Source organism: Mauremys reevesii, linkage group 12 (genome assembly GCF_016161935.1).
Source record: "Mauremys reevesii isolate NIE-2019 linkage group 12, ASM1616193v1, whole genome shotgun sequence".
Classification (NCBI taxonomy): Eukaryota; Metazoa; Chordata; order Testudines; family Geoemydidae; genus Mauremys; species Mauremys reevesii.
In genome coordinates, this window is record NC_052634.1 from 17,448,253 (window position 1) to 17,475,849 (window position 27,597).

Consider the following 27,597-nt stretch of genomic DNA (forward strand, 5'->3'; position numbering starts at 1 on the left):
GCGGGCGCGGCAGCGCCTGTCCCCGGCCGGGCTCCCGCAGCCCTGCCCCGCACGGGACTCGCCTGCTCCTGCTCCATCGCCCGCGCGCCCGAAGCCGCCCTGCGGCTCACACGGCGCCTGCGCAGCGGCCGCCAACAGCCCAGCCCGGCCCCGCGGACACCCCGCTGGGGGCGTGTCCAGGAGCGAGCGAGGCGGAAGGGGCGTGTCCTGGGGTGGGGCGCGCGCGCCGGGCGGAAGCGGCGCCTGGATTCAAAGTGTCGGTTGGCGGAAGCTGCGTCCGGGCTGGGGCTGTGTTCGCGTGAGAGCGGGTGGGGCGAGGTGCCTGAGTTGCCATGGCGATGGGTGCTAGGGGGGCGCCTGGCTGCGGGGTAGCGGTGGGGTTCGGCGGCGCGGGGCTGGTCTGTGGGGTGTCGGGGGCAGGCGGTGCTGGGTTGGGTTGGTCTGTGGGGTGGGGGCAGGCGGTGCTGGGTTGGGCTGGTCTGCGGGGTGGGGGCAGGCGGTGCTGGGTTGGGTTGGTCTGCGGGGTGGGTTGGGGGCAGGCGGTGCTGGGTTGGGTTGGTCTGTGGGGTGGGTTAGGGGTGTCGGGGGCAGGCGGTGCTGGGTTGGGTTGGTCTGTGGGGTGGGTTAGGGGTGTCGGGGGCAGGCGGTGCTGGGTTGGGTTGGTCTGTGGGGTGGGTTAGGGGTGTCAGGGGCAGGCGGTGCTGGGTTGGGTTGGTCTGTGGGGTGGGTTAGGGGTGTCGGGGCAGGCGGTGCTGGGTTGGGTTGGTCTGTGGGGGTGGGTTAGGGGTGTCGGGGGGGCAGGCGGTGCTGGGTTAAGTTGCTCTGGGGGGGTGGGTTAGGAGTGTCGCGGGGCAGGCAGTGCTGGGTTAGGTTGGTCTGTGGGGGTGGGTTAGGGGTGTCTGGGGGGGCAGGTGGTGCTGGGTTGGTTTTGTTGGGGTGAGATGGGGGTGTCTGGTGCGGGTGCTGGGTTAGGTTAGTCTGTGGGGGTGGGGTATGGGTGTCTGGTGTGGGCAAGGGGTGCTGGGTTGGTTTTGCTGGGGTGGGATGGGGGTGTCTGGAGTGGGATGGGGTGGGGCAATGGGCTAGTTTGGGGCTGGCGTAGGGATGTCTGTGGCAGGGCAGCAGGCACTGGGTTGCTTTTGCGGGGGTGTGCTGGGGTTGGGGGCACTGGGCTGCTTTTGCCTAGAACTATCTATTGAGTTGTTGTTTTCATTGTTTTTGAACAGGGCTGTGGATGAGGGACTGGCTTCCCGTGTGACTGCGATGCTGCCACCTGCGAAGCAGCAGCCCTGTGCCCGGAGCATGGCGGTGGGACAGCCTGTAGGGGACAAAGCGAGGTGTCTGTGGATGGCAGTGAATCAGGCAGTACTGGCTGAGAGGAACCAGAGTGTGGCCCCTGTGGGAGTTTGGGTGGAGAGCGCCCAAGCTGATGGCAAATGGGAGGAGAGCATTGCTTTTGTGAGTGCCCTGTCTGAATGCTTTGCCTGTTCTGCTGTTTGCTTTCTCCAGATTGTTCCCTTGTCAACTTTGATAATCCAGGCCAGGATTAGATCATCTCTGAGTGGGAATCTCAGCTGGGGTTCAGATTATAGCTTCTAAGTATTCTTCCTTGACTTTGTGCTCCTTATCCCTCTACTCTTCCCCAGAAATCTGATAGTCACAGGCAGGGCCCTTTGTATTCTGCGATTCCACAGCTCCAAAGTCCTCCCTTGCTGCAGAATCTATTTTATTGAATTCTGTTTCTAGTACTCATAGTTGTGACGATAGAAAAGGTGACCTGCGTGTAAACCAATGCAACGTTTTTTTTCCTGAGTTTGCAGACAGTCTGAAATGATACCTGCGAGAGACCTGAACTTGCTCCCTTCATCTTAAGGGGTTGTTAATGCAGAAACCCTTAAGATGACAATCTATAGTACTCTAGAAAATGTGCAGACAAGTTCTTTTTTTTTTTTTGTGACTAACTGCGAAATAAATCCCACAGCGGCTGTTTGTTTATTTTCTCGTTTAACTCAATAAAACCTCCATTCTTAAAACTTACCTGAAACGTCCACAGAATTTTCACCTAAGCACTGCAGAGTCTAGGGACCTTCCAGAAGAATTTGGGTGTAGCTAAGGGAGGGAGTTATTTAAATTAAGTGCCAGTGGGTACACAAGAACAAATGGATATAAATTGGCTATCAACAAGTTTAGGCTTGAAATTAGATGAAAGTTTCTAATCACCACAGGAGTGAAGTTCTGGAACAGCCTTCCCAGGGGAGCAGTGGGAGCAAAAAACCTAACTCGCTTCAAGACTGAGCATGAAACGTTTATGGAGGGGATGGTATGATGAGACTGCCTACAATGGCATGTAGCTGATCTGTGACTGCGAGTAGCAAATGTATCCAATGGCTGGTGATGGGACATCAGTTGGGGAGGGCTCTGAGTTACTAGAGAGAATTCTTTTCCAGGTGCGTGGCTGGTGGGTCTTGCCTACATGCTCAGGATCTAACTGATTACCATATTTGGGATTGGGAAGAAGTTTTCCCCAGGTCAGATTGGCAGAGGCCCTGAGGGTTTTTTGCCTTCCTCACTTGCAGGTTTAAGCTAGTATAAATGGTGGTTTCTCTGTAACTTTAACTCTTTAAATCATGATTTGAGGACTTCAGTAACTGAGCCAGAGATTAGGGGTCCATTACAGGAGTGGGTGGGTGAGGATTTCTGGCCTGCAGTGTGCAGGAGGTCAGACTAGAATGATGATGATGATGGTCGTTTCTGGTCTTGGAGTCTATAAGTATGCTGTAGCAGGCTTCGGTTTGTATGTGCATCCTTGCCCTTACTTGTCTCTTTCTCTTTCATTGCTTTTGCCCAGAGATCGGTTTTGTTTTCTTTTTGTATAGCATCCTCAACCAAGTGGAAGGCAGCACTGTCCCCAGTGTGTTTACTTTGATTGTGCTAGAAAGACACATTTGTTATGAGCAGGTAGAAACTGAAATGTGCTCTTTCGGCCCAGCAGAAAATCCTACTCTAGTGGGCACAAGGGCTGCCACGCATAACTAACTATCTCAGTGAAATGAGTAGCCCATTTTACAGTACTCCTCTGGTAGGAAACAGACAGGAGAATAGTAGGCTTTGATATGCTGGTGTTTTGAGGTTCCTTATTTTGACTTTTTAACTAACCCATACTGCAAACCAATCAGCAATGGCCTTGTGATTTTTCTTTTGTTTTTTACTAGCATATTTACAAATAAATACACATGGGCGGCATCTGACACCTGCATTTGGGGAGGCTGGGTGCAAGTGCCAGAAGCTCCCCAGAAATGGGGGGGGGGCAATGGTACCTCAACTGTAGCCCCGTGCCCTTGGTCCATCCCGAAGAAGGTGGAGAGGTGCGGGGGTCTCTGGGAAAGAGGCAGTGTTGGGATGGGAAGAGGCGAAGTGAGGGTGGAGCCTCTTGGGAAAAGGCAGAGCTGGGGCAGGAAGAAGACAAGCAGGAGTGGGGCCTCGGGGCAGAGCATGAACGGGGACATGGCTCGGGTGCCCTTTCAGCAGCGGCGCTTCAAAGGCGGCGGACTGGCATGCCTCCGAAGGGAGGTGTGCCTCATCCTGTTTGGGGAGGCTTAGCTTCCCCTGACCTTTTATACCCGCTGCCCATGTAAATACACACAAAATTCATTGGTAGGTTAGGTGTTGTATTCAGGTATGGACAAATGTTCATAGATTCTGATTGCAGCATTGTTAAACACAAGTATTTGGTGCAGTCATATGCACTGATGTACAATTTTTACATACCATAAGGGCATGATACAGAATTATCATTTATTTATTTATTTATCAGAATATACAATATACTTTGTATAATGACCACCACCTATGCAAGTCAGAGACTGGCATCGTTCTAAGTACAGAACAGCGTTGCTCTAATTTGAGAGGCTTTTTATCATCTGTGTTACAAATGGGTCATTGACTAAGGCAGGGATTGGCAACCTTTCAGAAGTGGTGTGCCACGTCTTCATTTATTCACTCTAATTTAAGGTTTTGTGTGTCAGTAAAACATTTTAACATTTTTAGCAGGTCTCTTTCTATAAGACTATAATATACAACTAAACTATTGTTGTATGTAAAGTAAATAAGGTTTTTTAAAATGTTTAAGAAGCTTCATTTTAAATTAAATTAAAATGCAGAACCCCCCAGACCTGTGGCCAGGACCCAGGTAGTGTGAGTGCCACTGAAAATCAGCCTTTGGCACACGTGCTATAAGTTGCCAACCCCTGGACTAAGGCTTGATGTGCCATAAACTTCTCTTCATACTTTAATGAAGCTGCTTTCTGTTCCAGCTCTCATTTATTGTATGTTATGTAGGCACTTCGTATTGTATTGCAACAGCAGTGTAATATGGTGATGTACGGCCTCTCTGCTGTTAATATTCAGTTGTTTTGTAGTTTTACAGTTTTCTCTCTAAGCACATAACTTGAGTTTTACAAAATTTATTGAAAGCTTTTCATATTGTTCGATATGTCTCTAATGCTGGAGACTTGAGGGTGGTCTCAAAAAGTGTGTGTCAAATAACAGAGGAGTAGCCGTGTTAGTCTGGATCTGTAAAAGCAGCAAAGAGTCCTGTGGCACCTTATAGACTAACAGATGTATTGGAGCATGAGCTTTTGTGAGTGAATACACATGCATCCGACAAAGTGGGTATTCACCCACGAAAGCTCATGCTCCAATACGTCTGTTAGTCTATAAGGTGCCACAGGACTCTGCTGCTGTGTCAAATAACTTGATTTCATCCCTTTCAGTAGAAGCTGTGTTTACTTGAGCTCATTTCGTTGGTGATGATGAGTAGAAATGTGTTAATACTTTGGATTGGAATTCTTTTGCTCACTCTCACTCCAGCTGTCCTGCGTGCTTCTCTTCCTCATTTCCCCTCTCCTTCACCCCTGTAATTAGAATACACTTAGTACAAACACATGTAAACTAAAATAAATACAAATCTAGTCAAACACTATTAAAACAATCAGTGGAGGCACTAGCCTGACACAAGTCATCCCTGATCGTTATATGTGTGTGTTTTCTATCCCTTTCACTATCCTTTCTGTCTTGTCTGTTTAGGTTGTAAACTCTTTGGAGTGAGAAACATCTTTTGCTCTGTCTTTGGTCAGTGCCTAGCACAATGGGGCATTAAGGCCTCAAAACGCTATTCTAATACAATCAATCAGTAATAAGAATCCATTCTGGCCCTGATGGAAGGAGGGTGAAGAGTGAGTATTCTGGAGACAGTCTTAGAAGTTGCGCTTCTATTGTGGTTTTATGTGCTGTGACTTGTGTATCTTCGTATTATACATGGAGAAAGGTAAATCTAAAAGAAAATGCCATTTTTTTTCCCGAGTTTTCTTGCAGTTTATCTAATTTGGGTTTGTGGTGTTGGATGCCTGCTCTTGGTGTGGTGCTATTGTTGAATTTAGGATATTTATACCAGTCATATTTGAAGCTAATGTTGGATGAATGGTCCTCATAGGCACAAGTGAGAAACTTTAAATTGCTGATTTCTGTGAGTGTTTGTTTTCCATCAGATGGTGAAAATACTGTGAGAAGAGCAGGTCTTGCTTTATTTTGGCCCTGTAAGTTAGTTCCCTGACATGTTATAACAGATCTGGGATGGGTACATAAAACGTTGAAAGACCGATGTGGGACTTGCACTGGGCCTTAATGGAGACCACAAGGGGTGTCAACCCTCAGTTTTCTGATTTGGGTTTTGTGGCTTCTGTCAGTCTTTCTGAAAGCAGCTTCATGTCTGATTGCCCCATGAGTTGCTTTATTAAACATGCCCCTTTTCTTTCCTTTCTTTAAATTATCTATTTTAAAGGGGGAAAGTAAAGATTTCCACTTTGTAACATGATCTACCCAACCCATCCGTGCAGCTGTTACTAAATTCACAGAACAATCTGTTACACAGTCACAATTTTAACTAATTGTGTTTATCTTTAAACCAGAACATTGACACACATCCCTTTCCCTAGAGATACTGCTTGTCTGTAGGTTTATGTACAGGTCCCAGAGAGAGAGAGAAGCTGAAATCCAGGCTGTTGTGAAGCTGCATGGTGAAAAAGCTAACTTGAACATCTGCTTTAACCTGTTCCAGGCTTCAGCGTTTCAGGTTGAAGAGGAGCTAAAGGAGCAGCAAAAGGAAAAGGAGGAAAATCTGAAACGCTTTCAGGGGGAAGTAAAGCAGAGGGTGAATCAGCAAATCAAGATGAGGAGAAAGCAGCAGCTCCAGAAATCCTGTGAAGCGGTAGGGCAAACCTGTATCAACACTAGCCTCTGTCTGCTCTGATTCACACAAGGAGGCTTGCTTAGATGGTGACACTGCTTCAAAAGCAATCATTCCTGTGTAAATTCACCCACTATTTATACAATCTTAAGGCTTGTCTCTTAAGAAAAGTCAAGAAATTTGCAATTATTTCCACAGCTGCTTTGACTCTAGGCATCTTGCACAGATTTAATGTCCAGAGATCTATGTCCTAGTGAAGACCAGCAGGGAACTCCCCACTCACAACTGAAAACCATTGCTGAGGTGTCTGTTACAGATATGACCCTTGCAGGATTCCTACTGTTATGTCTTGTGCACTAGTGTGTGACTGGTTGGGAACTTCTCTAGTTCTGTATTTTGGGTCTTTCAGGTACTGGTAGTTGAGCATGAGCCTCCTCAAGTGCATGTTCCAACCTGCAGTACCTCTAGAACCTTCCCAGCTAGTTCCTTCTGACTGCAGTCTGCAGTGGAGCAATCTGGTTGAGCTCCATGTCGCTGGGCTGGGCTAGCTCCTTGCTCTCTTCCCCATTCCCCTGCCTTGTCAGCAGAGGAGAGGAGGAAGAAGAAAGAGGTATTGTCTCTGAAGAGCCATGCTTTTGCCCTGCTTGTATCTTTGAACTCTGGCAGGAGGAGATGAAGGAGGAAGGGAGATTAGCACAGCAATTCCCTTTTTAATAAACGTGTTCCACATGTTCAGTTCCATGAGGGGTTACCTTTGTGATCTAAGGGGGCACTAACCTTCAGGTGCACTCAACCCTTGAGTGCGGAGCCACAGGGGCAATAGCCTCAAAAATCCATCTGCTCCTGTACCTTTCTGTCATCACATGAATGAAAGTTCCACAGGTAGCACCTGCGGCAGCAAACTGTCAATACGTGTGTGGATTTACTCAATGAGTGACTTCAGTAAGATGGTTGTTCTGGACTTGTGTGGGTTTTTTTTTCCCCCATCACTGCAGGCAGAAAAAGAAAGCTCTGTTGTGATGCGATGTTCAGAGTCTGCACTGCACTTGACCCCTAAGAGGAATACATGTGTGTATCGAAGTAATGTAGCATCTGCCATCTGCAGTTCTGGTACCAACTTGATCCCTGTGCAGCAGCTTCATGCCAGTTGGGAGGAAGAGGGAAGAGAGAAGCAAAGCCAGTTATTCTATCAACAAGCCAACACAGTGAGTGTTTATTGACTGCCAACAATCTCACAGCCTCCATTTGTTGTATGCCCAGAATGAAAACCTATTTTCTGTAACAAATAGCATTAAAACTTCCCCAACTGCCCCTAGACCTGCTTATATTAGAACAAGAATAAAAAAAGCGACAGAGTCCTGTGGCACCTTATAGACTAACAGGCGTATTGCAGCATAAGCTTTCGTGGGTGAATACCCGCTTCATCTGATGAAGTGGGTATTCACCCACAAAAGCTCATGCTCCAATACGTCTGTTGTCTATAAGGTGCCTCAGGACTCTGTTGCTTTTTACAGATCCAGACTAACACAGCTACCCTTCTGATAGAGGAATAAAAAAAGAAACCACCACTCTGGGTTAATGTTGCTCAGTGTCTGTGTCAGTATATACATGAGCCCATAGGACGTTCAGAACTGGATCAGCTGGATCAAGGCAGACATCCACGTTCTGGTACTGGCTTCTAACAGATATTTTAGAACTGGGGGGAATCCCTCCTCCCTCTCCCCTTTCATGCACAGGTTACTGGTGGTAAGAGAATTGAGGCTAAATTGACTAAAGCATGGGTTTTTCTCTGAGCTAGTCACACAGCACCTGTGATTGGGTAGTAGAATGGGATCTAGAATGTCTCCTATCTAGCCCCAAAGTCCAAATCTAAAACAGGTCAGTAGGAACCAAGTCAGGCTGTGACAGCTGTGAGGCACATGAAACAAAACTGTTGGTGATCACATACTAATGGGTTACATCCCTGGCAATCATAACAGACTGGTCAAGGAGTGAATTGGCCATCAATGAAATTATTTTTCTTACCAAGAACTGTCCTATGGATTAGAGTTGAGGTATGCGTGCAAGGTACCGTAGCTGCCTGTCACGTACCTGTCAGTGGATTACCTCCAACAGTCAAGCAACTGATGCCGCATTGCACCCTCAGGCAAAGTGCCAAGATGACTTTGGCCACTTTGAGTGCTGACTACTTTCAGATGTGATGTGATCTACCTTGTAATGAACCTTTTGGCCTTCTCCTCATTTGTAGCAGCAAGCTGTCATTAAACTGTCAACCTGTTAGCACTTTGATCTGTCTTTCTTACTGGCAGCTTAGCAAAACTATGAAACAGGTCCGTCGCCGGCTAGCATCCTGCAAAACAGTGCCCAAAGGAGCAGGCCCACCCGAACTACCAGGAGGCATCTGGGGTGTCAGCCCAACCAGAAACGTAAGTGAGAGGCTGACTCAGCTCAGCCACTAGGAGAGTGATCATAAATTACTCGTTGCACTGTGTGAAGATCCTGAGCCCTGTACAATCAGCCAACCACACGGTGCCATGGATCTTTTCAATAAAGGGTAAAACAAAATGGGTTATTTCTGTCACTTAATAATTTATTATCCCATATGTTTAAATTCACTGGGATTAAGAGACCCAAGGAGATGCCTTTACAGTACGGAGTAGTGTGCCTAGACTATCCGGTTACTTTTTCTTCCCCTCTTATTACTATTAATTCAAGTAAAACAAGCTCCACTGAAAACCACATGAAAAGAAACTTACTGAAATAACCACCATTAAAGTACAGTCCTGTTCTGAATAATGATAGTAAAGATGGCTCCTCCTTGCCCATCAGCCCTGAATATACAGGGAGCAGATATGCCAATGCTCTTCACTTCTGTATGAGCAACCTGCTTTTGCCCTACAAAGCCAACAGAGCCCTGTTCCTCCTTGGGGCGTCAAGGATGGGGAAACCATGACCCTCCAGTTCCCTCTTACTGCTGGAGCTAGCGAGATAGAACTCGGTGAGTGTCCAACTCACCATCCTTTAACTTCAGCTAAGTTCGATTTTTCACTTTACTTGCTCAAGGAAACTAAAACAAACGAACTCAACCCATCTGGGCTAATTTCTGATGGACAGAATTTTGCTCCATTGTATTAAAAGGACCATGCCTTTTAGGGTGTCTCCTCACCTATTTGAGGCCACATCTAGCCCTTTAAAAATTCAGGCCATCTCATTGCAAAGACTATTTCTAAGTGGATCACATAATGTATTTCCACTTGTAGCAAGATAGCTGGCAGACCTCTCCTTCCAATGGTCAAGGCTCACTCTGTCAGGGCACAGGGATATGCCAATATCTGAGATCTGCATGGCAACACTGTAGAGCAGGTCACTGACCTTTGTCAGATATTCTGTCCTTGACCTCAAGGCTAGATCAGGTACCAAGTTTTGGAGAGCAATGCTTCAATTTTTATTTGAAACTTCTCATTCCTGCCATCTAATGAGGAAACTGCTTGCCAGACACCTGTGGGATCCAAACTGGCATTCTTAAAGAAGAGAGCTCAGTTACTTACCCTACAGTAACTGGCTAGTTGAGGCGGGGGATAGCTCAGTGGTTTGAGCATTGGCCTGCTAAACCCAGGGTTATGAGTTCAATCCTTGAGGGGGCCACTTGGGGATTTAGTTGGGGATTGGTCCTGCTTTGAGCAGGGGGTTGGACTAGATGACCTTCTGAGGTCCCTTCCAACCCTATGAGATGTAATCTGTGTGGATCTTCTACCCATCCCCGCTTTTCAGAATTCTCCAAAGCCACAGACTTTGAATTGCAAGGAACCAAGGGAGGTTTGTGGCTATCCCACCCTTATGCTCTCAGATGGGAGCATCAGGAGGAACAGTGTGTGTGCACCACCCTGACGCACGCTGGTATTCACAAAACTCTGATCTCAGGTACACTTAGAGTGGGAGCCACACTTACTACAACATCTCAAAGATTGATAGTTATTGTAGGGTGAATATCTTCTCTTCTGAGAGGTCCCAAGATTCTGCACTCCTCGATGTGACTCCAGAAACCTGCACATACAGCACCCTGTATTTGCCAACAGTTAATTTGCAAATGCCACAGGTAGTTCCTGTTTGTACCACTAATATAGATGGCTCAGATGGCGCCTGTTCTAAGTATTGAGAGAATCTGTAGCAGCAATTAGCAAGTGTTTTGGTTTTTTTAATGTTTGCGTCTCCTGCTACTGCAAAACGACATGCACAGAAAACTACTTCCTTTATTCCCACCAGCTAGTCACTTTTGCACTGTTGACAAGATTGTCCACCAGTTAAGATCTGCAGTGGCACTATTTCTTGCTCTTTCCCCTCTACTGAAGTTCAAGCACATCCTCTTTACAACCTGCCTAGTCTCCACTGACACAGAGAACAAATGTCCTCAGGTTGCTCTTACACCCAAAGCTTACAGGGGTCTTATATTCATGAGCTGCTCCTGCATTGAAATAATGCAATTAAGTTTAAATATAACATTTGTTTTCCCCAGAAACTAGTGTCTCACAGGCCAACTCCAGTGCATGGAGAAGAATGTGAGGAGTTTCCTCTGGCAGGACATCATGACCTTCCCGCTGAACTACAAGACCAGGCAACAACCAAAAATCAGGCTGAGCAGGGTGATGACAACTTGTACTACAAACTAGAATTTGGAAAAGTAAGACATCTAAAATCCCAGACCTGATGTGACCAAGGCTGGATCAGCCAGTCCTGGCGTCCCTAATTCTTGTTCTAAGTAAAGGTGGTTTCTGGTCTTTAAGACTGCTGTTCCAGAACAGCTACTGCCTGAGCAGTGGTGATGCACTGCCAGATGACCTCCTAACCTGAACTCTAGACTCTAGATACGAGTTCAGACTTCTACTTTGACCTTTTTGCTGAGCTTGATAGCAAAGAGTAGCATTTGTGGTGGTGACTTTTTTTACATAGGTGTCTATTCACTCAAGCCACTAAACAGCAAGTAGCTATTTAATTTTTTTATCACTGCCATTTTGAGCTGGAATTGAACCCATAATTACAGGTGAATATTCCATGTGAATCCAGGACAAGTACTTGTGACAGCATATTTAATGACTGGATTTTTTTTTTCTGTTTACAAGCAGGCTGATACATTTATATAAGCATTTGTTTGAATTTGATACTTTAGGCAAACATTTCACCCAATGGGTTGCTTATAAATTGTTTACTCAAAAATGGGAGCATTTACTATTTGTGCCAAGAATGGTTATATTAGACATGGGATGTTTGTATTTTTTTGATCCGTGATTCGATTATAAATATTGAAGCAAGAAGGCTTGAGCAAGTTCTGTCTGCTTCAAATACTTGCCTAAGTATTTGTGGGACTTCCACATCCTGAAAATATTCTTGTAAACAAATACTCACTGGTACAAATGTTTGTGAAACTAAAAAACAAAAATGTGTTGAATATAACTAAGAATAAGCACATGTAATTGGAACAGTTTGCAAGTAGCTTTTTGCAGTATTTGCACAGCTTTTGTGCTATGTCCTGTTACCAGCTACCAAATCCCACTAAATTCCGTTTTTGATCCTTAAACAATGGTTATACAAGACAAATTGCTGCATCAGTGGCCTTAACTTTGCACAAATGAACTGAAAAGTAATATTTCTGGCAGGACCCAAGTTCAGAGTTCATGTAAGAGTTAACCCAAAGTAAAACAGAAAGCTGCACTCCTATAGCAATGCTCTGAGGGGGTAAGAGCAAACTCCAAGACAGACTTATCCATCCATAATAGGTGAGCACACAGAGAAATGCTTTGTCCTTAGTCAATCAGTGGTTGTGCAAACTTTAGTCACCTTCATTAACACACAAAGGTCCACAAAAATACACATTCCCAAACCTGATTCTTCAGATAGCATGCTGAAGAATCTCTTCTTCACTAGCATTCTGTGTGCCACTAATTAAACAGGTGTAGCTGAACACATTGTATCTGTATATACAAACTTAAGTCTAGATCATGGAATTATTCTGTTTGTATTGAAAGGGCTCCTGTGGCTAAAGCATCACACTTACAACTGGCTTCCCACAGATATGTCTCCGAGCCCTTGTGAGGAAAAAGAACATAAGAAAGATGGGAGGATGGTCGTGATTTGGCCACTGTATGAGTGCAATGGCTTTACTTATTAAGATGTCTGCAAACTACTTTAAGTCCTTGAACAAAAAATCCCCATCTTTCAGTGTGGAAGCATGACCCTGTGAACTGCATGAGTAAAAGTTTGCAGGATCAGATCTTAAGTGTGAATGGGGAGAGAAAAAGGGAAGTTAGTGCTAGTGACACTACAGGGTCAAATGTAGCATGTTTGGGGACCTTAAATCTAACATCTGTACATCTCCATGTTTTAAAAAGTTTTGAATTTCTCATAATTTTTCACCAGGACATTCAGAATTAAGGTCTTTAATTTGTCAGTTTGGGCTAACTGCGATGCTCTTGTAATGATTTTTGTCTTTATAATAAGTATAGAATCTCAATCTTAACTGCATCTTGAACAAATTTCTGTCTGGGAATATCTAATAAAATAAGTCACATACATGTGTGAAAAACAGTAGGAATCATATACTGTGCAAAAACATCCACTAATTTTCACATTAATTACATAAGAACATAAGAGTAGCCATACCAGATCAGACCTATGGTCCATATAGCCCAGTATCCTGTCTTCTGACAGTTGCTAGTGCCAGTTGCTTCAGAGGGAATTAATACAACAGAGCAATTTGTTGAATGATCCATCCACTGTTCAGACCCAGCTTATGGCAGTGAGATGTTTAGGAGGAACCAGAGCATGGGGTTGTGTTCCTGATCATCTTGGCTAACAGCCATTGATGGACCTGTCCTCCATGAATTTATTTAATTCTTTTTGAATCCAGTTATGCTTCTGGCCTTCTCAATAACCTCTGGCAATGAGTTCCACAGGTTGACTGATTTTTTTTTTGTAAGATATAGTGTGCACAGAGCTCTGTACGGATATTGCACAATTTCTGGGCTAAAGTGGGGCAACTTTAATTTCCAAAACCAATTATAGCCGTGAATAAAACTTCAGTTTGTTCCAAGCTACGATTTTTCTTTTATTCTGTCCAAAACAAACTTACATGGCAGTGTTATAAATGCCTGATTGTAGAAATGAAGATGTTTTCTCAACAATAATAGTGGCACCAATGATCTTTCCTGTGTGCCATGCATAAAATTATCAGCAATGTCAATGCCCCATATTTTGTGTTTCGTATGAATGGTGTACAGATCTTGTGTACTTAGTCAAAAGACCAGTGTTACTGCTATAAACTTCAACAGAAGTCTGTTGATACTCTGGCTTACTGAAAGTGCTGAGGCCAATCATGTCTTGATCCACTGCATATTTTTTTTTTCAGCTTTATAACGGATTAATGAATGCGTCAGACCCTGCTGGCCCGTCTTCAGGATTGAGCACTGATTTCCAAGCTCCCCTTGTACTTTGGCCTGGGATAGACAAAGAAGAAACCAAGAAACAGGTATGTCAAATAGCATAAAGTCTTACTTGTATTTTCGGCATCTGCGTCTGAATTATATCAAGAGCAGGGCACGTTAGGAGACGCTGCTGTTTACTGTGAAACACCAGAAACTGGCATAATATATCAAAGCTGGTGGCATAGCTGCCAATACTGTATAATACTTATTAACACCTTTAAGGCTGTTGGTTGACTTCATACATGGAATCATTGGGGCAGTTGGAACCATAACTACGTAGTCTCAATTGGTGAGGTAATCCCTGCAGGATCCCAGCGTTTAACTTACCATGTACACTGCCACGAAAGACATACAAAGCCACTGAAACACTGCATTCCAAGAGGAGCAGAGTACATGCTCGGCCCATGAGGATTTCTATTCTCTTGCCATTTGGCTTCTTTCTAGGCTCCCTTTTTAGTTGCGAGCGGGGGATTGATACTTGTCTGTTGAGGTCCAAGTCGTTGTGTATGGAATTGGCTCCTATGCAAGCTTTTCATTCCTTAACACACAGGGCTGGCAAAGCTTGTTACTTTTCCATTTATGTATGTTGGAATCCAGACAAACTGCAAAGCATGTAGACTACAGCGTTGCAAGCAAAGTACCCACCTGTAATGGGCAGAGGTTTCTGTGGTCTGCCAAACCCAGAGTTGCCTATTGTAGCACTGCCCTGGATTTCAGCAGCAAAATTCTTCCAGAACATCCATTATAACAAAATAATTTTAACTGTACCATGCAATGAATCTATGACCACTGTCTTTATGAAGCACCCTCAGGGTGCTTGGTATGGTACAATACACAGGATGAGCCATGCTATCACGTAATATTTAGTAACTATTAAGTACAGACCACGTGATTGACACTGCACCAGAGACAACATGCTAGTCCATACCTTGCTTGGCTTACAGCCTAGAAGACATAGGAAGATGACAACCGCTGGGAGACCCAAAAGAGACAATTATTTTAGTAGGTGCTTCTCCCCACCCATTCCCTTTCACTGTCCACTTATTTTAATGTAACATTTCCCTCTTTCACTTGTGAGCCTTGCCGTATTTTATACATAAGCTTCAAATGATAAACAGTTTGCTTTTATTCTTAAATTAACAACTTCTTACCAATTACTTCGCAACCACTGAACCCCTGAGGTGCAAAGAATTTTTCCTTCATCGCTTCCAAATGGTCTCTCCCCTCTGTATATCAACCCTTCTGACTTGTTCCTCCACCCATTCCTCTTAGCTTACTGCTCTCTCCCGCTCAGCCTCCCATTTCTTTTCTCTTTCACACCCTAAAGCTTGATTCCTCCATTGCAAGCCTGCCAGTATCTTGCACACCATTATTTCTAACTTCATGATCACTCAAAAGTTCAGTCATCTCAACTCTTAGCAGAGGGCCTACCTGGGAGGAAAACCCTATATAAACTGTGAAAATAGCAGTGCATCAAATGCAGCATGTGACTTAGAAACCAGGTCTTCTTTTAGGTACATAGAACAATTCCCCACCAAGGAAGGATTCACTTGGGTTTCCATGCCATGTGCAGCGTTTGATGTATGCTCAGCAGGCCTCTGTCCTGAATCTGTTTCTAGACTCTGTATGCCTATAGGGTTTCTTTCCCATGTGAAAGATGAACTAGTTCAACCTGAAGTTATGGACTTGATGGAGGAATCACTGGATGAAATTCTATGGCCTGTGTTATGCCAGAGATCAGACTAGATGATCTTAATGGTCCCATTTGCTCTTAAAATTTACGAATCTGCATGGCGATGTGAGCTTAGTTAGACGCTTTCTCCACTCTTAGTACATCCATGGGTTTTTTTCTTCCCTTTGAATTCTATGGGTGGGGCTGAAGCCTTGACATCAAAGACTTCCCCTTATATAGCAACACATATGGGGCTTATCTCCCCTGTGAAACCGTGGATACTTAATAAGGCTCCAGCTGTTGTGGAGCTGATGGCATGACTTTTTCACATGCCCTGTGGCTGATCAGCCACAGGGCTAATCTTAAAACTGTGTGGTCTCTTATTTTGACTAGAAAATGTGTAAGCATTGAAGGGGAAAAAATGTCCCCAGCCACTCCTCTCTCCCTGGCTGGGTAATGTAAATCTTCCACACCCCTGGTTCTGGCTTCTCACTACAGGCCCTCCTTTATGCTGGATCTCCTTTCAGAGATTCTACAGCAGAAATCTTAGGGGTGGAGGAAGAACTATGAGTGCATGAGGTTGGGTAGATGAGTGTTGTCTTGGGAAATCCACTGTGGGTCCATCAGGAGCATAGAAGTTTTCAAACTGTGGCCTGTGGCCCACTTGCTGGTGGTTGTCAATGAGCTGGCTGGTCACATGGTGCTGCCTCTACCTCACCGCAACTACAAAATAACACTGAAAGAAGACAAAACTTAAAGATGATCGAGAAAAATGGAATTTCCATCCTGTGGGAAAGTCTGACACTTCAAAATTTCCTTTCATTTCCAGTCAGGATGAGAAGTCAAAATTTACCATGGAACAAAAATTCTGAAATACTTCATAGAAACCCATCATTTCAGTAATGTCCAAACATTGAAAAACTTTTTAAAAAAATTAAACATATTACATTTAAAAGTAGAAACAAAACAAGAAAATTGGAACACAATCCTCCATTTCCATTCAAATAGGTTTCAAACTTTTCTGTCAGTTGGCACATTCCAGTGAAACCTCTTTTGATTTCAATGAAACACCTTTTTCTGATGGGGAGGAGCGGGGAAACTCTTCCATTGGAAAAAAAATAAAATTTGGCCAGCTCCAGTAAAAATACCTTACAACACAAGCAATTGCTATAGCTGGCGTCCATGAGACGGTATTGCTAATAAGATGTCACACAAAGTTTAAGAACCCTTGCAGTAGAAGATGTTGTTACCAAGATCATGGTTTTGCAAGGTAGCTGAAGAGAAGAGGAGCAAGGTAACAGCTTTCTTCCTGCCTTTCATTCAGTTCTGGAACATGTGCAATGAAACATTTTAATTCTCCCTTGAGGAGAAAGAAGAAACTCATACACAGGGAGCACAAGATGACTGATATGTGTTTTCTATCATCAGAATGACCAGCAGCAGCAGCTGGAGACAGGTAAACTCTGTGGTGGATTTCACAGGGTGTTGCTTATTGGGTTTTTATTCAGTGTGATATTTGGCGAGACTTCTCAGCTCAAAACTTAATCCTTCCTCCTTTAATTCTTGCAGTATAACGTGCACAGTGTGAGTTCTTGCAGTGCCACTTCCAGGTCCTTCTGTATATTGCGCCAAGGCACCTTCCTCTTAAGACTATGTCGTCTTTCCTGCAGCGTCAAAATCAGTACCTGAGATACAGACGTCTCTTCATGGATATCGAGAGAGAACAAGTAAAGGAACAGCAAAGGCAGAAAGAGCGTCAGAAGAAAATTGCAAAGTAGGTACCTACTAATAATTATGGATTTCTTTATAGCTGTTGCCCTTGATGTACAGTCAACTGAAAGAAGGTTGTCGTAAATTTCACAGATTTTAAGCCTGAGGGGACAATTGTGATAATCTAGTCTGACTTTCTCCATAAAGCAGGCCATAGAATTTCAGAGTAACTTCTGCATCAAGGCCAATAACTTGTGGGTTTACTAGCCTGGAAGCTTTTTAAGACATCTGATCTTGATTTAAAGACTTCAAGTTATAGCGAATCCTCTACTTGCCTCGATAAGTTGTTCCAATGGTTATTTACTCTCACTGTTAAAAATTTGCACTCTTATTTCCAGTTTGAATTTGTCTAGTTTCAATTTCAAGCCACTGGTGCTTGTGGTGATTTTTGTCTGCTACATTAACGAGCTCTCTACTATTAGATATCTTCTCCCTGTGTGGATACTTACAGGGTATGTCTACAGCACATGTAGCTGCTAGAATATGTAAGCAGTGTCCTGGTTGGGCTACTGCAGCCCAAGCTGCCAGGGCTTCGCTACTGCTAGCTAGCTAGATGAAAGCTAGCTTGGCTGTGTCCTCAAGAGCTTTGATTGCATTGTAGCTAGACCCACAGACTTTGATCCATGTCAGCTCTTACTATCTAGTTTATCAAACAGAATGTTTTCTATAAAAACATGTTTTCCAAGACCTCAAATTAGTCTTGTAGTTATTCTCTGAACCCTCTTCAGTTTTTTCAATGCTCTTTTAGAGGCATGGACACAGGAACTGGATACAATGTGCGAGTGATGGTCTTGTAAGAGCTGTATGCATAGTCTCCCTACTCCTACTGGCTGTTCATATGATCTTTGAGTGTATTAGCTTTTTTGATCACGGCATTGCTCCAGGGTCATGGTTAACACCCAGCTGGCTAGATGTCCTTCTCAGAGTTGCTGCTTTTCAGGGTACAGTCCCCCATTCTCTAAGTATGACCAACATTCTTGGATTTAAGTTTATTACTTTCATTTATCTTTGTGTTTAACTCCTTGTTTAATCATGCCCAGCTTTCCCAAGTAATCTACGTTGCTCTGTGTAAGTGACCGTTTTCCCCATTATTATTTATTAGTCTACAGATCTTAACTTTATCAGGAATACTTTGTTCTAGGGCACTGATTAAAAATATTGTCTGGCCGAGAACCGATCCCTCTAGAAATGCTCCCATTTATGAGGATCTTCCATTAACAATAATCTATTGAGATCTGCTAGCCAGTTTCTAATAACTTAATATGTTCCTCATTCACTTTGTGCTTAAAGGAACTGGTATCTTAGGGTGTCACGCAGTATTAAGACAAATGCTGTACTGGAGTTTTGAGTGTGTTTCTATGCAAGTTACTCTTATCAACTGAACTTGTCAAACTTATCACTTTTTGTGTGTTGTTTTTATTAGATTAGAAGATGTATTTTCCATAAAACCATATTGATTGGTCTGAATTCTATTACTGTCCTTTTAGTCCTCTGATTGAATTTTTTTTTCCTTGCATCAGTTCCTTTGTTTTGCCTCAAATTGGTGTGTGGTTAACAGGAGAACTGCTGTAGTATGAGGGAAGCTTTATGTGCTTAATTGACTCGAGCTGCCATGTACTGCAGCCCCTTTGTCATCAAACACATAGGAGATATCCTGTATATGTGGTATAATGATCTAAGGGCTATATATATAGTGAATTCTCCTGTCAGCATAATAAAACCCTCTTTGTGAGTGGCGGTAGCTATGTTGGTGTTGGCACAGCACTATGTCAGCAGAATTTATGTCACTCTGGAGGATGGTTTATCGCACCCCTAGCTGACATGAGTTATGCCGACACAAACTGTAGTGTAGACATAGCCTAAGAGTAGAAGAACCATATAGAAGTATTTGAAGAATATAAACCCAAGGCAGGGAGGAGGAATTGGTGTGGCACAGCTTAAGGGGATGAAGCTGATCCAAGAAAGAGTTGGGTAAAAATCAGCAAAACTTTCCTGACTGTATAATCTGTTCATCGGGGAAAGTTGTCTCAGTGAGATAGCAAGTCACTTAAAACGGTACTGGACAAAACAATTGGAGAGCTGTGTAGGGAACGCCCCTCTCTGACCATTGGGGTGGACTAGATAATGGTAACAGATCTTATCCGTTTCTTAACTTTGACCCATTAAATGTGTAGGAAGAGCCGCTATAGCAAATGTAACTGCATTACCTGTTACCTATTACCTGAACTCTTCCATTTTTTGTGTGCCTCGTCGGAAGGAATCCACTCCTAATATGCCATACATGTGCATGGCATTTAACAGACACTCCCAAATGATAGGGAGTGTCTGTTAAATACCATGTCCAAGTAAGTGTCTTACAGTCTAAATCCTTACTCCTAAATTCATATGAACATTTAACATGTTCCTATTAACATCTTGATTTATTTATGCATTGCATAAATTGTATTTTAATCTTCTGTTTTCAGTTCTTTTCAACTCAGTAACTGCAGAAGAAAGTTTTTCTTCAGGTATTAGGTCACTGTATCATGACACAAATAGATCAAGAAATGTCAGCTGACTTCTTGTGTCTCTAAGTGACACAAACTGCAGCCTGATTTAACTTTCAGATAATACACACTGGCTCTGATCTGTACACATGTGCATGTGAATATTATGCAGGTGAGTAGCCTCATTGACTGCAGAGACGCTACTCATGTGCTGAGAATGACTCATGCATAAGTGTTTGTGGGATTGGAGCCATTGTTTGCAAGGGTGATCTCTGAGCTTTAAAAGAGGAAATGCTACTTCAAATGACCTTTTTAACCAGGAATTAATGCACTTACTTTTTTATATACAGTTTAACCTGGCGCTAATCTAAAGACTAAGTGTTGAATGAATTGAGAACAATGTTAAATAGTACACATGAAAGTTCTTAATAAAAACTTTTTTTTCCCCTGCAACGTACAAATGAAGGAGAGTTGATTTTAACGTGAATAAAAATCCTTTCTGCATTCTTCAAAAGGGGATGGGACTAGAAACTCTATGAACCTCAGGATTCTGTACCCCTCTGACATACTTTTTTTTTTTCTTTTCCTGTTCCTTGACCCAGGATGGATTTGATTTAGATCACTGACTGAAATCATTGATTTTAATCAAGATTTAAATCAACAAGCCAGAAACCTTGATTTAAATCATGGTTGGTTTGTTTTAAAAAAACCCAAACATCTTGCATTTGTACTTTTTAGCAATTTTCCTAAAGAGAGGATGGTTCACATTGCTTTGACCCAATATGGCCATTCTTATGAACCAATGGTCCATCTGCCCTAGTATCCTGTCTTCTGACAGTGGTCAATGCCAGATGCTTCAGAGGGAATGAACAGAACAGGGCACTTATCAAGTTATTATCTACTGTTGTCCAGCCCCAGCAACTGGTAGTCAGAGGCTTAGGGACACCCAGAGCATGGGGTTGCATCCCTGACCATCTTGGCTATTAGCTAGGGTTAAGATTGTCACAGGTATTTTTAGTAAAAGTCCGGGACGGGTCATGGGCAATAAACAAAAATTAATGGAACCCTGCAATCTGTCCCTGATTTTTACTAAAAATATTCTGGGGGAGGCGGAGGCTAACAGTCAGAGCGCTGCTAGTGGCTGACCTCCAGCAGCTGCTCCAGCTCAGCTGCTGCTCTTGCAGAAGGGGCTGACCATCTCTGCTCCAGCCCCACGGGGGATAAACTAACCCTGGGAGCTGCTGGTCCGACAGCCCTGCAAAAAGTCACGGAGATCCCAGAAAGTCACAGAATCTGTGACTTCTGTGAGAAGAATCATACCATTACTAATAGCCGCTGATAGATAAATTCACGGAGGACAGGTCCAATTCTTTTTTTAACCTGGTTATAGTTTTGGCCTTCGCAACATCCCTTGGCAACCAGTTCCATAGTATCTTTTTTGAGATGGGGTGACCAGAACTGCACGCAATATTCTAGGTGCGGGAGTACCATGGATTTATATAGTGGCATTTATGATTTTTGCCTAAAGTTCCTACCATTCTGTTAGCTTTTTAGACTGCCACTGCAGGTTGAGTGAGGGAATGGTATGGTAGATCTCAAATCAATGAAGGCTACTCTCAGAAAGACCTCAAGACTTCTGGAATATGCTGCTCAAACAGTTTTACTTTTGTTTCTACTGCCTGCCTCTCCTGTCTCACATTTATCTCCAGATTTCTCCTTGTCCAGATCTATTCCACCCTCAACAATCCTCTAGTCATTGAACTTTTTGAAACTTTGCACTTTTAGAGAGGCAAGGGATTGACTGTGTACGCAAATTTGCAGAGGGACAATAGGGTTGAGGTCTGTTGTGTATGTGGAGACCATTTGAAGTATTTTCTTGTTTCTGGTTGATGCAGTCTTATAAGTTTGCTAGATTTACTAGCTGCCCAGCCTTTCTATATATGGAAGTGAGCTGTTCCTATAGTTACTTGATGTAAAGCTAAGCTGTCCTTGTTCTGAGTTTTATAGGAGCACACTTACGATGTACTTAAGGTTGTATTACCACTTCATTGTAAAGACATCTTCGGGCGTTATAACTTGACTAGAGAAGCTTTGGCTTAGGCGTTCTCCTCCTTGGTGTGTGTTTTTTTTTCTGGTCCGTTGGGCAAACACCCTTTATTTAATTTCTGGTACTCTTCCAATCTGAGCTCAACCTAGCTTTGATTTCAGATTGAATTTTGGCAGTGATTAGTTAGAATATGTTATTGCATTTGGTATTCATTGAAAAGAATAACATGGTAGATCATAGAATCCTAGAATATCAGAGTTGGAAGGGACCTCAGGAGGTCATCTAGTCCAACCCCCTGCTCAAAGCAGGACCAATCCTCAACTAAATCAGATGTCTCTCTGTTTAAAGTCCATTTCTGCCTATGGTAATAACTTGTTCCAGAGAATGTCCTTAACATTTTTAGTACAAGCTTATATAGTTTACACAATAACCCAGATTCTGCATCAAGGTATGAAGAGCTTTATCATAAAACCAAAAATTACATATAAAGAATGTTCTGGTCCATTAAAGCACTAAGCACAGCATGGCATACCTTAGCCAGAGGTCAGGGCCCTCCTGGGGTTGAAGGCAAAGGTAGCTGTAAGTTACCTTTGTGCCCTCTGGATTCTGGGTTCTTCTAAGGGCTGAAATGGCCTCTGGCATACGTTGGAACAGTGTGTCCTGTGGTACAGCCCAGAATGTCCATAGCACTTGTATTAAATCTTCCCCCAGCTTTGTCCTCAGCATGTCGCCTAGGATGGTGATCGCATGGATGCAGTCTGCCCCATGTATTGTCTGCAGCAAGTTCCTCCCTAGCCAACTTCCATGCAAAGCTCTAACACTTGGCTCCCATGACTCCCACCCTCAGCCCTCTCACACTTGTTGCCAGTCTCTGCCCCAAACTCCAGACACCACATATGCGGGACTTTTTTTTTGTTTTAAAGTCCACTACAATGTAATAAAGATTAATTCCCCAGAGCTGGTCAGCCCAACACTTGCACTGAAGGCAAGCAGCTGTGAGCCTTTCTGTATCCCTTCCCCATCAGCATTTGGATGGAGTCTACACCAAATTTCTCCCTAGATTCAGGCTTCCTTCACTCTCCCTGCTCTGAGAATGCAACGGGGAGAGGAAGGGAAGCCCAGATTAGAGCTACAGCCCTCTGCTTTGGCTGATGGAGTACTGTCCTCCGCCTGGAGTGGTGGGAGGAGTGAAGATCATCCCCAGTACTTGGGGAGGAAACCCACTTACCAGGGCCCTTTGAAATCTGCAGTGGGCTGAGTGGGACCAGGAAACAGAATTGCTGGTTCCTGCCCTTTGGGCAGCTGCTCCTTTAAGAGGATGGAAGGGAAGAAGCAGCAGTGGCATAGGCATTGTTGCTACTTTCTAAGGTGGAGAAGAGGAGCAGCACAGGAGCCTCCTGACAAAGAATGTAGGCCATACTTGCAGGTTGGGGGATTCCTATCCCGAGAAACAGGGACTCTGATAAAGACTTGAGGGACATGGTGGATAATTATTTGAACATGAGGTCCCAGTGTGATCCTGTGGCCCTCTGGGCTAGTGTGATCTTTGGATGCATAAACATGGGAATCTCAAGTAGGTCTAAAGAGGTTATATTACTTCTACATTTGGGTTTTGGTTTGACCGCTGCTGGAATATGGTATCCAGTTCTGGTGTCCACAACTGGGGAAGGATGTTGATAAATTGAAGAGGTTCAGAGAAGACCCATGAGAAAGATTAAATGAATGGAAAAATTTTGTCTTGTAGTGATAGCTTGAGTTCCTTCAGGTTAACAAAGAGAAGGTTAAGGGGCAACTTGATCCGTTTTTATGTACTGACATGGGGAACAAATATTTGGCTCTTAAGTCCAGCAAACAAAGATAACAAAATCCAAAGGGTGGAAGTTAAAGGTAGAGAAATCCAGACTGGAAATAAGGCAGACATTTTTATACTGAAGATAATTAATCACTGGAACAATTTACCAAGTGTTGTGAGAGAATCTGACACTGACCATTTTTAAGTCAAGGTTGGATGTTTTTTCAGTTGTAATTCAAACAGGAATCCTTTCTGGGCAGTTCTCTGGCCTGTGCTGTACACAAGATCGGACTAGATGATCACAATGGTACCTTCTGACCTCACAAACTGACTATTGGAACTGTGTGCAAATCCTCCGAGCCAGAAGGAAGCCTGTGGGTGGAGGGGTCAGAGCTCCCTGGAGAGAAGAAATGTGAGACAGAAAACATGGGGGGGCAGAACAAAAGACAGTGTGGGGGCGGGAGGGGAAACAGGAGAAGCTATAAAGGAATGGAGGAAAGGAGAAGGCGCGCACACAAGGCACAAAACTCTCCAGTGAGGAAGCCAGGAGGGAAAATTAGCTTTGACAAATTTCAAGGAACAGTTACGGTATGTTAAAGTTTATCACATAGAAAGCTGATGCTGCATTTAAACACAGTGCAGAATTGTTTTCCTCTGCAGGTAGGTGACTAGTTGGGGCCTGGGCGAAAGCAGCAGAATCCAACTCCTTGCTGTAGATCCAGTGCTTCTAGAAAGAGGGTATTGTCGGTATCTTACAGTTGTGGGGGGAAGGATGATATAGGGCATACCCTAGGTCCCACATGCAGCAGAAAACAGAACCCAGTGCTCCTGACTTAGTCCTGTCCTCTGAACATGGGACCATCTTCCTTCTCTCTGAAAGATCCAGTTAAACAGCACTTCTGCCCACAGAATTAAGAGTGAGAAGGAGCACCAGCGTCGTGCAGAGGAGCAGAGGATCCAGGAGATGGCCTACCAGCAAGACACCTGTTCTGGGGAGAAGGCATGTGAAGTACTGGCTCAACTCAGACTGGAGGAGAGAAGAGTGAGGAAGAGTAAGGAAAAGCAACAGAGAAATAAGGAATACATGAGGTGAGCTGGTGAATGATTGAGGGCTCCTTCGTCTTGTTCTCAAAATCCTGGCTTTGCCAGTGGGATTAATGAAGGCAATGGTATTATCCTGTCACAGGGAAACTGTTTTATTTTTGCAGATACATGGAAGCTTTAAGAGCTCAGATGAGGGAGAAGATAAAACTTTATAACATTGACTTGCCTCCATTGTGCTGCTGTGGGTCTGATTTCTGGGACTCTCATCCTGATACCTGTGCCAACAACTGCATGTTCTACAAAAACCACAAAGGTTTGAGCTCTTGCTTCCTAGTAAGGAATCAGTGTAAACCCAGAACTGAGGTCAGATGTATGAGTCCTGCCATACAGGCAAACGTTAAGCCTGGCTAGGAGTTCCCATCGTTTCATAGCACCATTTCCATTAACTTACTCTAATGTGAGGTCTGCACTTATGTCCGTGTGCACACATCCCCCATGCACACTCCCAGGGGAATACAGACTACTTGGGTAGTATTTCATTTGATAGCCTCGGTGGTCTGTTGAACTAGATTTTCTTGTGGCACAAATATTTTGTAACTTTTATACAGCTGTTAAAGCTAAGCACCAGCTGCTGCTCTCACTAATGCAAAACCAAGGGGGAGTCCAAATCCAGGAACTAGAAAAGCCTGGGCATTCTGCAGACACCTGGCACCCCCCTTTGCAACCCTTGCTTTGGAGAAACTGCAACTGTCACACCAAGAGCTGGGTTGGCAACTTTCCAGGGATGCACCTGTTTCTGTTAGAGTTAATAATGAAATTATATTTGAAAGAACTGATGGGGACACATGTTATGGGGAAAAGTACCGCAAAGCAAACATGTAAACGGTACAGAAAATGCCTGGCTCTTGGAAAATCTGCTCTCCACTTTGATGCCAAGGTCTTTATCGGAAGGTGGATGGGAGGGAGATGTTATCAATCACCTGTAACAAAGCAGTCTTGTGCTTTAAATTATCCTGCAGAACAATTAGGGTATTTGGTTGTACAGACACTTGGGGCAATCCTCATAAACTACTTTCAAAAATACAAAGTCATGAGATTTAAATGGGAAATGCAACAGTTTGTAGAAAAAATAAATAAATACACAAGCCTAAAGTCAGTAATGGCACACGTGGGTGCTGCTATTGCTATTTTACAGTGCCCAGACCAGGGATTTAAAAGGTTAACCAGTAATTATTAGGCTTATCGGTTAACCAACGTTAACCGTTAAGCCTGATGGCCCTGCATTGACAGGAGGGACCCCAGCCATGCTGGCCACAGCAGCCATGTCGAGCTGGCGGGGCCCCAACACTACCTCGGTTAACCAGTTAACTTTTTTAACCAATATTTGCACCCCCAGCCCAGACATATGTTGTAGAATGCCAGCTAGTTAAAAATCAGCTTCTCCAGCACTTACCTTCTGGCTCCTATGTTCAAGGTTCCTTATTTTCCCTGTACCCACTAATACATCTCAGACACCTGCAATGGTGTTGGGAGCATTTCCCGACCCCTACCAAGTGCTGCTTGTGGCCTACAGAAAGGCCCCTGAACATCTGAGCTGGCTGGTGAGTGAGGAATTGCTGTTCAAACTCTTTACACTTTAAATGCTTGTGTGCAGAATACATGCAAGGCTCTCTTACGGAGTCGGGATTTTTCATGTCTAGTCTCCCATTTGGTGCCCAATCCTGCCCTTGCTTGTTTTGTGTGTCTCAGCTTCCCATGTGGTAATCTGCTAAGCAGCTACGCTGCCCCCAAAGCCATGCAGAAGCTTATCTTGCTCAGTTATGCAGCAACAGGAGCACATGATTGCTCGATATCCGTAGATCCTATGAATTTTCCCCCTTCAGAGATGAGGCCCTTGGGAAAATGTCCCTCTCTATTTTTGTCAAGAGGCACAACTGCATTTTTTGTTTAATTCCCAAGTTAGCAAATGACTCCAGAAGTAAGCCCCAGGGCTCTGTGGGAAAGCTGGCTCAGGCTACAGTCTTAGCACTTTCTGATTTTTTTCAGCTTATGCTCGAGCGTTGCAGTCGGTCATCTCATCATGTGACATTTCGGATGGGAATTCAACCACACGACTTGCAATCCATAACTTAGCGTCAGTACGTGCAACTTCTGTGAAGAATCCATGAAAGGTCGGCCTGGAATCAGCTTTTACGAATGTGCAGCAGACAGCTGGCGCGTGCACAGGGTAGACGATTGTTCCCCGGAGCAGTTTTCTATCCCAGAGCATTCACTCTCTTCTTCATTTGTTAGCCCTTATCCAGAGAGACACTAGGTTTGTTTTGACTAATACTCACATTTAGGGTTAAATTGTACCTCTAACTCCTTTCATCATGTGTGATCTATATACACTATGGAAGGTGAGTACTCCAAAGGCCCAGAATTAGCCCTGCTGCTACCACTGATCAGTAATGCAGGGATCTAATGTAAAGGGATACCATGGGATGGTTAAAATGGATGAGGGATTTTTGTTTGAAGCATAAATCCAAATTTTTATGTATTCAACAGATGAATAAACTCTTCCAAGTTCAAAACATCTGTGCAGGATTCTTCTGTAGCTGTAGCTGTGCATGCTTTCATGTTGTACGAGTCTCTAAACTGGGGAGGGAGTGGGGGATAGCCTGGATATGGCTGGGTTCCCCTCCCTCCCTGCTCCACCATCTCAACAATCCGTGTTCTGTTAGTGTGTCTGCCCAGAAAGCTTTTTTGCAGCTTTTAATTTATAAAACGAACTGTTCAGAAAAGAGGTGCAAATCTGCAACATCTTCAGCTTTTGCCCCATGAGGGAGAAAAACTAAAGCTTCTCCAGTTGAAGTCCAAAGAGAAGGAGGCGGTGAGATGTTTGTTGAAACAAAACACCCAATTCTCTTGTGTTGTCAATCCCATATTCTCCTCTCTGCAGGGTACAGAGCACTGAGGGTTTTTCTCTTATTAGATCCTGGCAATAAAGAGTTCCCAGGCTGCGTATCCACGTGTATACTGTGCATTCTCATTCTGCTGTCTGCAAATGGCTCCATCAGGTAGCAGA

General features: G+C 43.9%; 1 protein-coding gene across 7 annotated transcripts; it reads left to right on the forward strand.

The window, feature by feature from the left end:
• Positions 1–177: 177 nt before the first annotated feature.
• Positions 178–27,103, forward strand: CCDC15 (coiled-coil domain containing 15). Of its 7 annotated transcripts, none has more exons than XM_039496868.1 (11): positions 178–256; positions 1,227–1,458; positions 6,116–6,265; positions 7,240–7,449; positions 8,554–8,670; positions 10,758–10,922; positions 13,644–13,763; positions 17,062–17,165; positions 24,396–24,575; positions 24,695–24,843; positions 26,577–27,103. In XM_039496868.1, the coding sequence occupies exons 2-11, from the start codon at positions 1,264–1,266 to the stop codon at positions 26,696–26,698; spliced, it is 1,512 nt and encodes a 503-aa protein (XP_039352802.1). In that variant the 5' UTR covers positions 178–256; positions 1,227–1,263; the 3' UTR covers positions 26,699–27,103. The 7 variants fall into 7 exon arrangements, with proteins under 7 accessions (XP_039352802.1, XP_039352796.1, XP_039352801.1 ...); XM_039496862.1 differs by having other exon boundaries at positions 204–308; XM_039496867.1 differs by having other exon boundaries at positions 206–298.
• Positions 27,104–27,597: the final 494 nt, after the last annotated feature.